At 36.4% G+C, this 10,197-nt stretch overlaps 1 protein-coding gene across 1 annotated transcript in view; it reads left to right on the forward strand.

Moving 5' to 3' along the window:
- ANKRD13C (ankyrin repeat domain 13C) overlaps positions 1 to 10,197 on the forward strand; it is a gene marked incomplete at its 5' end in the record, with an annotated part of 108,310 nt that overhangs the window by 62,984 nt on the left and 35,129 nt on the right. The window contains 5 exons of the mRNA XM_019528286.1: positions 2,876 to 2,921; positions 4,737 to 4,803; positions 6,849 to 6,993; positions 7,619 to 7,750; positions 9,740 to 9,901. Of these exons, the coding sequence (XP_019383831.1) occupies positions 2,876 to 2,921; positions 4,737 to 4,803; positions 6,849 to 6,993; positions 7,619 to 7,750; positions 9,740 to 9,901 (552 nt within the window). The remainder of the gene's footprint in view (positions 1 to 2,875; positions 2,922 to 4,736; positions 4,804 to 6,848; positions 6,994 to 7,618; positions 7,751 to 9,739; positions 9,902 to 10,197) is intronic.

Here is a 10,197-nt window from a genome sequence, read left to right on the forward strand (position 1 = left end):
TGCTGCCACTGCAGTAGCTGCTACCTGCCCCTAGCTGGAGTGCTGCTAGAGCCAGAGCTGGAGGGTAAGGGGGTGGGGAGGGGCAGTCGCTTCACAGGAGTAGAGGCTGTGGAGGGGGCAGGCAGCAGGGGGCACAAGGTGGGTGACAGAGAAGGGTGCGTGTTGTGGGGGGGGGCAGTGTATAGGTATTAGCTACTAGTGCTCATGCCAGTGTCACAACTGGAGTCAGAGCTGCAGAGCCACCTGCGCATGCCTTCCCTGTCTGTCCGTCCATCTCCCCCACCGCCAGCTTGTACTCACAAGGGGCCTTTTTCTCCATTTTAAATGGGGCGAAAAACCCTCATCTTGGATTCAGGTAAATATGGTATGTTCTATCCTGGGATAAAAATGATATTCTCTTTACTTCTTTTAAATAAGCTAAATGTTGTCAATTTTATGTTAACGTTGAAGTGCCATTTGATTTATCAATAAAAGGGGTTAACATTATCTTTAATTTCACAGGATGTCCTATGCTAGTGATTGATTGCAATATCAGTTTGTACACGAGTTATTGTCAATTTGAGAGAGTCGGGCATTGTTTAGCATCTATTTTTACTATATGTGTAACACTGGTTGCAAAACTTCTATTCACGATTGCTGGTGACCTGGTCACATGCTCATTATTTCCAGCTGTTTCATGGTACAGTAAAAGCTGTGTTAATCGGCATTTTACTAACCAGAATAATCTGCTAACCGGAATTTTCAATATCCCCTAATACAAATCCTCACTTTAGCCAACAGAATCTTTGCCGAGTCTATCCAGCGCACACATCAGGTATTTCTGTTTACATTTAGTTACTGATGCTGTGAGCCCTTCTAGTTGATATCCACATAGGCGGAGGGAGAAAAAAAAGTTGGAGAGGGCTGAGCGGGGCAGGGCAGGCTGCCAGTGAGGGCTGGGGCCAGGGCAGTGCCAGGCTCTTCCAAGCGGCGGTGGCCATGCTGAGCTTCTGTCTGCTTTGATAGGTATAACTCTCAGATTACTTGAATTTTTAGATAACTGGCACCTACCCCTTATCCCACTCATGCCAGATAACAAAGCTTTTACTGTACTACAGTTGCACAGCAAGTATTTCCTAATATTTTAGGATGCAAGCAATTGATATGATTGCCACACCAAAACTGTGATTGCAATTTGAACAAAAGACAGAAAATATTGAACAAAAATGCTGGTTCACATGTGACAGCTTCATTAAGAAATGACCCATGCTGTGAAATGGTTTGATCCCCTGACCTAGTTTTATTGGGTCATAATCTCATAATTCTGTTTTGTAGAACCCTGTCTCAGGGAAGGAGAAAAAGGAGTTCATTTTGGTTTTACGTCCAGTTAATTCCATGCATTGTACTGAAGCTGCCAAGAAAGTGCCAACTAGTTCCTCCTTTAACTTGCAAATAATTTATAGATAATTCTTCTCTTTCATCTTAAGAGGCAGTTTAGAGAATGAATCTCTTAATTGGACTCTGATTTATACGAGCCTTTAGGATACGCAGGTTCCTCAGCTATAGAATCTGTAATAGAAAACATAGTTTACATAAGAAGGAGCTTCTCTTCTTCTGGGGTTTTCAGTGATGATGCCAATGTTTTCAAACAACGGGCATCCACCCTAATTGTATGAAATCTTAGTCTTCTTCTTAGATAATTGTTTCCTTCACACAAAATGTGAAGGCTTTGTTTCTGAGGAGTACAAACTCCTTGTACAAATATCAGTCTTATCACAAGATACTACCTCTTTCTTTTCTGTCCTCCTTTCTTTCAGTTTTTCTTCCCCCAGCAGACAGAAACTGCCCAGTTTCAAATTGCTGCCACGAGCTGTTGTGAGAGCACTAGCTCTTCTAAAACATCCAAGGTGCTTTCAGCTTTCTGAGTGAATGATGTGGTAAAAAAAGTTTAAAAACTGTGGGGGAGGAAATTAGGGTATTCCAGTTCTATATAAATTATAAATGTATATTACTGAAATTTTCAGTGAGATAAGATTTTAACATTTTATATTAATTACACTTTTCTGCAGGAAGTAACAACATATAAGGAGATTTTTCAATATTTATATTTTATGTATTAATGGTCCCTGAAAAATAGAAATCAGATTCCCTGTAGAACTGTATGGAGGTAGGTGGCTGCATAGGGTTAGTTAAGTAGTTCTAGCATTTCTCCTCTCTGCTGAGACTTGATCTTCTTGGGAATTAATATCTGTCCTTCTTATGTTGATATTAGAAATAGGTAAATACTTCAGTTTGTTTTACAAAAGTGAATACATTTAGTCTTCTCATGCCTCGTTCAGATTTGGCAGAAAGCAAAATCAGTAAGAGTTGGGAGGTATATGTGTGTTAAAGAGTGAATTTTATGAACACATTAAAATATTTCCAGAAAGCAAAATATGAACTTCTAAATGCAGCTGGGACTTGACTTTACATTGCACTAATCTGATCAGGGAAAAACAGTACCACCTGGCTGGCATGTTCAATCAAAGCTAAGCAACACAGCTTGAATTGTTAGTGTTTGCTATTTACAACTAATTGCTTTTGCTCAGTCTGCAACTTGAGTTGTTGAAATAACTTCAAATAAAAAATAAATGATATGCTTCTAATCAGCAATACACCAGCACACAAAGTGAAAGAAAAAAATGCATCGTGTTATTCACTCTGATCTAGATCCAGAAATATTCATTTTAGTATTCCTGAGAAGCTAATATTAGAGAGAGGACTAGATTTCTTATTTGGTTATATATGCTTTTATTTAACTTAGAAATTTTCTTTTTTTTCCATGTCTTCCATAAAAGCTAACACTTGTCAGTTTGGCTAATATTCATTAATAATATATATTCATGTGTCTTCTCAGCTAGGTGACTTCTATCTAGAACTTCACTGGGATTTTCAAAGTTGGGGTAAGAATTATGCTATCTTTGCTATAAATAGTTATAAAGGAGTAGAATCTGTAATATCCCTTGCAATCACCTGTATGTTGGGGGGGAGGGGGAGATCCCCTGAGGGCTCAAACTTTTAGATCTTTGCAGAATCTAAATCTAGTCTGTGTATTGGAGCGTTAAAAAGTCTGGTGGTACACTGAAGAATTTTGTTGTTCTCATTTGATCATATTTGGAGCTTGATTCCCTCCCCTAAAGTAGGTGAGAACAAATTATAGTAGTGACACAAGAGAAGGCTGGGGCGGCAGTAAGGAAATCTAAATCTTTAAAAACAGTTCAATCTAATCTGGGACTCACACTAATATATTTCAGCCATTATGATATATTGCTACAAGGCAGAGTTAAAGTGGTTCATGCACCCTAACTTCAGCATGCTTTGATTTCTTAAATTTCATTTTGACTCCAAATTTTCTGGGTTCATAAAGTTGGCTTTGGGTTAATTAAAACATCTCTCCAATTTGAGTTTTGTTGTCTCAATTCTAGTTTAACATCATCTTTATCTGGCAACATAAACAGATACAGACCTGGTTCTAGTTATATAGTCACAGCATTTATACTTTACCTTACATTAATTTTTAGAATTATTTATAAATTTAACTGCAATTCTTTGATTTTTCTTGGTCGGAACTGAGAAGCTATCCTTACGCCCTGTAGAAGAAGCATTTAAATAGCAGGAATATTTTGTGTGTTTAATGCTGGCCATATTATGTCTGAATTAACTTTTTAAAAATCTTGAATTAGTATGACTGAATCTGGAGTTCAATATTTTATATAATGAAACAAAGATATCCTGAATATCAAGTTTAATTTGCTCAGCAAGCATTCATTTTATTACATTGGAATGGCTTTAATCAGCTATTAGATAAAAGCGCCCCACTGAAGTGCCTGATCTATACAGATGTTGGGTGAACCAGGGCCAGCTAACGTAATCTGTCTTCTGGGCTTGGCATGGAGGCGCACAGAATTTTAAAGTGAAGTGCTTTTTGGTTTTTGGTTGTTCTGTTTTTTTTTAACCCCCAGTTGTAAATGACAAGGCATTCAGAGTTGAAATACACACTTACTGAGCCATGAACATATTTTGAGCTGGTGAGCAAGTTATTGTGTTGCCAAGTAAATTGTGGACTGCATAATGAGCTGACCCTACACCTTTCTGCAGAGGCATGCAGTGTCAAGTAGGGTGCAGACAGAGAGAACACATGGCAGTGGGGAGTGGTGATGTTAGAGGCTTTTTGCCTAGGAAAACAGATACTAGAAGTATTGCCTAAACTGTGTTGTTTTACTAGCAGCTGCTTAGGGTGGTGAGCAGTGCAGCCTACAGCTACGCTGTATGGTCAGCAGCAAGTCGTGGGGCTTGTGGGGCCCTCTGCCAATCAGCAGTGGGAGGCAAAAACCGTGGCATATTTAAAACTGCGGTTTTCACCTCCCTGTCTATCAGGGGCAAGCAGCAGAGCCAATGGGGCCCTTCTGCCAATCAGCGGTGGTGGGGGAGGGCCATATGCAGGGGAAACTCCAAGATTAAAGAAGCCACTGCACAGTGCACTTCCGGCACACATTCCAGTAATCCCTAATTATAGGTTACACTTTTCCCCTGCATTTACACTTTTATCAAAAACATAACTTATGAAAAGTATAATTTTCTGCTTACAGTACAGCAATACCTGAAGGCAAGTGAAATGCTTAGTATTTTATTAAATGGATGTTGCTGAGGTAGTCTGTTGTGCAGTATCTGGCTGTATTTCTATTTTAATCACTCTTTTTTTTCTTTTACAAATGCAGTGCCTTTACTTTCCCGAATTCTGCCTTCCGATGCGTGTAAAATATATAAACAAGGTATAAATATCAGGTAAGTATTGACTTGTAACAACTGTATCCTTGTTAAGTTACAACAAAATGGGTATTATTGGAAACAGTAAATTCTGACAGTACAGATATAAAATACCAGTTCAGTTTGAAGGCCATAGGTAACCACACCAGTTCTCAGAGTTTGGTGCAACAGTGGGCTTTCATGGAGTCTTTATCCCCCCCCTCCCCCCGAAGAGTTTAAATAGCATATTTTTCAGTTATGGTGGGGGAGGGGGTTGTCTTTTTAAAATCTCTGGTTTTGTTTAATAGCGTAGAATCTCTGGTTTTGTTTAGTAGTGTAGTGCATAGGTGCACATCAGCATTCCAAATACTTACATGGCTAGTTGTGAAGATTTTTAGATGCCTTTAAAATAAATATTGTCCTGTTTAAGTAATGCTTAAATTTTAGGGGAGTTTAAGAAGAAATGTTTATTTTAAAAAGATATTAATGCCTAGAAGGATTAAGATATTGCTGTTTACTGTGTTGAGGAGAACTTAATATCTAAGGGGCATAATTGGGAGTATTACCCTTTTTTAATATACTCAAATCTAAATGCTTATATGATTCAGCACAGTAAAATCCTGGAAAAGCAGCCCATGAAGTCTTTGGAATAAATGTTTTTTTCTAATATCCTTTTTCACTAAAATGCAGCTTTCTGTTCTTGTAAGTGTTAAAGTTTTTCTTAGAAGTTGGCTTAGGTAATGTTATTACTTAATGAGTGTGACAACTGTACATACTTCTAAAAAGTAACTGAGCAGAAATAACTAACTTTTAAATTCAGTTATATGGAGAATAATTATATTTATTTCTTACTGAATCAGTTTTGGGGATTTGAAGCAAATATATTCATTTTTATCTGATTGTACTTACCTGCCATGATAATTCACTGAAATATGTAAACTGAATTATTTTTAATATTAAAATTTAAGTTGATATAGTTCAGAAATGTAGCTGTACCATAATTATGCTGTTGTAAGAATGCTAATATAATTTTGCAGGGAACAAAAGGGAAAAGGAGGAAGAATAAATTCAACACATTTCATGTTTTCTTGGCTTTTTCCACCTCAGCTCTTTAATTAGCTGAGAATAGCTTTTGTTGGATTCAAGTGTCTATTTTGTTTAAGCTCCAAAATCAAGAAAATCAGGTTAATAAATAATTCAGAGGATTTATTCTGTAGAAACTGCTTCTCCCTTTAAAGCTTTTAACAGAGAAGAATGTTCTGACTTCTTAGGTCAGATCTCTCTGTGATAAGTCCAAGTTGGTTCTGTGCACATGCACCACTTGTATAAGCAGTTTGTATAAGAAATAGTTATTTTGGAGGCTTATCAAAGGAATTCTGTTAGGTATGTGTAGGGAGGAGACTTGACAGGTCAGTAGAAGTGACTGTGCCGCTGAAAGTTAAAAACATGTTAAAAATGCCGAGAGTAAAACTGACTAAAGCAAAATTCAGTCCTGGTCCTTTTCTTAATTTGGTCCAAATCCAGGTATGATTAGTTCTCACTGATTTCGGTAAATGTGAGCTTGTAATCCCACTTGTAAAGTAGGATTGCATATTCAGTGATCCTTGCTTGCTTTGAGTAATATATACCAGCTACGCCACTTGTGTTTAGACCAATTCCTAGTATATTTGCAGGCTGTAGAAAATGAGTCTGATTCCTGATGGCCAACAATTATGAAGTCAAAATGATGAAGTGGCAAATCATCTTTTAAATTCTATTTGTAAGTCCATTGTGTTAACACCATGTGACAAGGGGGAAGCATTATATTTTACCATGAAAGTAAATATAAACATGTCCTGAAATATATTTGTAACATGGGACTGAGTAGAATTGAATCCTATTCATTTTTAGCGGCAATAGTAAATAATTGCCATAGCCAATATGCATTTATGTAATACGATAGAAAAATGTAGGGTTTACTGTATGTGCTGATTGGAAAAAAATAGCATTTTGCTTGATAAAAGAACTCAATTATGTATTTTAATATGTCTAGATAACTTTTTTATAAAGGTTACTTTACCTTTACCTTTTGTTTGTTTCCACAGGCTTGATACAACTCTAATAGACTTTACTGACATGAAGTGCCAACGAGGGGATTTAAGCTTCATTTTTAATGGTGATGCAGCACCCTCTGAATCTTTTGTAGTTTTAGACAATGAACAAAAAGTTTACCAGCGAATACATCATGAGGTGAGAAGCTACATGTATGTAAAGACTAATTTTAGTGAATGAGATCCTAGTCATAAAATGTGCATTCTAATAAAAAGTCAGCTTCTGTGTATATGGCTCAAATAATATATGGCAATGAGGTCAAACAAGGAAATTGCTTGCCTGAATACAGACACCTAATGAGGGGAGAAAAAACAAAACAAAAAAAATTGTTTTTGACTTTCTTCTGTCTCTTTATAGAAATGGGAATTTTTTTTATCAGAATTGTAAGCAATTCCTTACCTCAGAGCTGAAAGTTAACAATTAATGCTGTTTCTTTACCTTGCAAATTTTTTGAATTTATGTTTTCATTGGTATAGGGGAGGATTACTAAACAGTCTTTTAAAGATACTAAACTATTTGAGACTGTAGCCCATACAATCAATTATCAGCACATTTGCTGGCAGCGTTTCAGACATCTCTCTCCATAATACCAACTGTATAAGGCATGCTGATGCTAATACTGTATAACCTTCTTTAAAGTTATACAGTTAGTTCTTGAAACTTTTTTAATTTGACAGAGAGGAAAAAATAATCAATTAAGGAATAAAAGATGTTCTTCTGTAGTCTGATATTTCAGTGTTTGGGGTTTTTTATTTTCTTTTAGGAATCTGAGATGGAAACGGAAGAAGAGGTTGACATTTTAATGAGCAGTGATATTTATTCAGCAACATTATCAACCAAATCAATTACCTTCACACGTGCCCAAACAGGATGGCTTTTCAGAGAAGACAAAACAGTAAATCTGCAACAAACCTTTCTTTTGTGACTGTTGAAAAATAGAATTGATAGAAAGCCAAGAAGAGAAAAGAGTGTTTCTTTATATGTCTTTAGCACTTAATATGTTGAATCTCATGTCTCCCAAGTGGTAAACCTGGAGTTGAGAGGGACTTTCAAGGTGATGGCTGAAGAAGAAACTCAGAAATTGCCAGATAGTAGAATCCGCATGAGGCAGAACAGAAAAGGGATTCTTAGAGTTTTGTTGAGCAAAGACAAAATTGAACCCAAAATGCTGTAGCCTGGGAATCTAGGAAATAAAAAAAGAGATTAAAAACTGAAGTAGGAATAGGAAAGAGGTAAATTCATGGAGTTTGGCTAATACGGATTTCAGGTTGGTGGTATTATTTAAACATGTTTCTACATCTCCAACAGAAATCAGTGCTTGGGTACCTAATAAAAAGATTAGATGGAAGAGAATTAGCCAAAACAATCAGGGAATGTGTAATAAGGCTTTTTCTGACCAAGACTCAAGAAGTTCCACCTTTTAGTGTTTAAGGACATTTTATCAGTTCTAGCAGTTGAAACCAATTTGTTAAAGGTGTGATAGACATTTCAGTAAGATGTCTAATGTATTATTTAGGCCATAGGTTTGTCCAGGAAATGTGTTTTGGTTCCATATAAAACAGATAACTTCTAGGATTTGCATTGTGTTTGCAGTTATTGCTTGCCAGGCATCAATTTACCACTGCTCAACTGTAACCAACAGATCTCCTTGCTGAATTCCTGTTTTTGTTGAGTGAATTATTAACTTACTTAAGAGTGTTTAGACAACCCATATGGACTTTTTTTAGCATTGCACTGATAATTCAGCACCTTTACAGAAACAAGAGTGTGTAAAAGATGCAAGGTATAACTTTTCTTTCCAAGCTTCTTTTGTATATTCTCTTGGGATGACAAGTACCTTTGGATGATGCAGCAGAAAACTATTTCTTTTGTTCACCAAAGATTGTCTCTGAAGAATCTGACTTCATGGGGGAGATATTGCAGGACAGAAAAGGCCAGCGATTTTAAGAAAATTATCTCTTCTTTAACAATGGTTATCATTGGTGCTTGGTTACTCCTAAAGGAGTTCCCAAAAAGGAGTCCCCCTTTTCTTGGTATAAAATTGACCTGAGTAGAGCCAGCATGCTTATACTGGCATTCTTGAAAACTCATCAGCACTTGGTTTGTTTTGTTTCTGTATACAGCAGCAGAAATTACTGGAAATGGTTTGATCTCTATCCTATTGCATAAGAATGAAAGCACTCAGAGATATAAGGAAGTAAAATTAAAATGCTGAAAGGAAGAATTTCCTAAGCCAAAGGAGCATTTACGACAAATAGTTTAGGAGTTTTAAAAAGGTTAGATAAACTAACACTTGCTGCTATACAAATGAGAATGAAAGCACATAGAGCCTGAAAATAATGTTTTCTTCCTTATGTAAATGTACAGGCAGCTGTTTTGCAGCCGTTTTGACTGTCCCTAAAGTATTATGTGGTGCCACTCATACATTAGTTTGCATCTTAAACGGGGTGGGGGGAATGCCATTTTATGGAATTTGAACTCTGGGTTCAAAAATAAATTGGATAGCTATATAGATACAGATACCCATCTCCTAAGTTGAAACAGTCAACCATTCAGGACCTCTCCAGACACAGAGTTAAAACAGATTTCCCAGTCAACCCTCAAATTAGCTCTTCAGGAAAAGATGACTTAATTAGATGTTTCATGCTAATGGGAGTTCTGTCGCCAAAGGAGTCCATGCAGTAGTAGCACTTGCATTGATGTGATTGGGGAAGTGCACTATTAAGGCAAGCACTTGTACTTACATACAACTTAAGTAAAACTTTTCATTTTTATACTTTATTTCAATCAAACAGAATCATTTTAATATTTCAGTATACTTGACTTTTAAATTATTTTACTTGAAGATTTTAGAGATCATTAATCTCAATTATCTTTCTTACAGGAAAGAGTAGGAAACTTTTTGGCAGACTTCTACTTGGTTAATGGACTTGTTTTAGAATCAAGGAAAAGGAGAGAACACCTTAGTGAAGAGGATATTCTTCGAAATAAGGCTATCATGGAAAGCCTGAGTAAAGGTGGTAACTTGATGGAACAAAATTTTGAGGTATAGTTAGCTTGTTTTCTACAATACACCAGTTTTATTTGGAAAAATTACCTTCACCTTCACAACTATCATTGAAAAGCATTTATAGGAAACATTTCCCTTAGTTTAAAACATTAGAATCGGTGCACACATCCTAGGCAGCGTTGTCTTTTTCCCTCTCAAACTGATTAACGTGCACAGTGGAATATTAAAAGTAAACAGTGAAGTCATTTGATCTTTCTAGAAGGGTTTTTTCTGGTGGTAGCTGACTGAGAGTATTTTAGTATTCTGCTGGACAGGATTTGTTTTTGTTTATT

Source organism: Gavialis gangeticus, unplaced genomic scaffold (genome assembly GCF_001723915.1).
Source record: "Gavialis gangeticus isolate Ggan-Ray unplaced genomic scaffold, GavGan_comp1, whole genome shotgun sequence".
Taxonomy (NCBI): domain Eukaryota; kingdom Metazoa; phylum Chordata; order Crocodylia; family Gavialidae; genus Gavialis; species Gavialis gangeticus.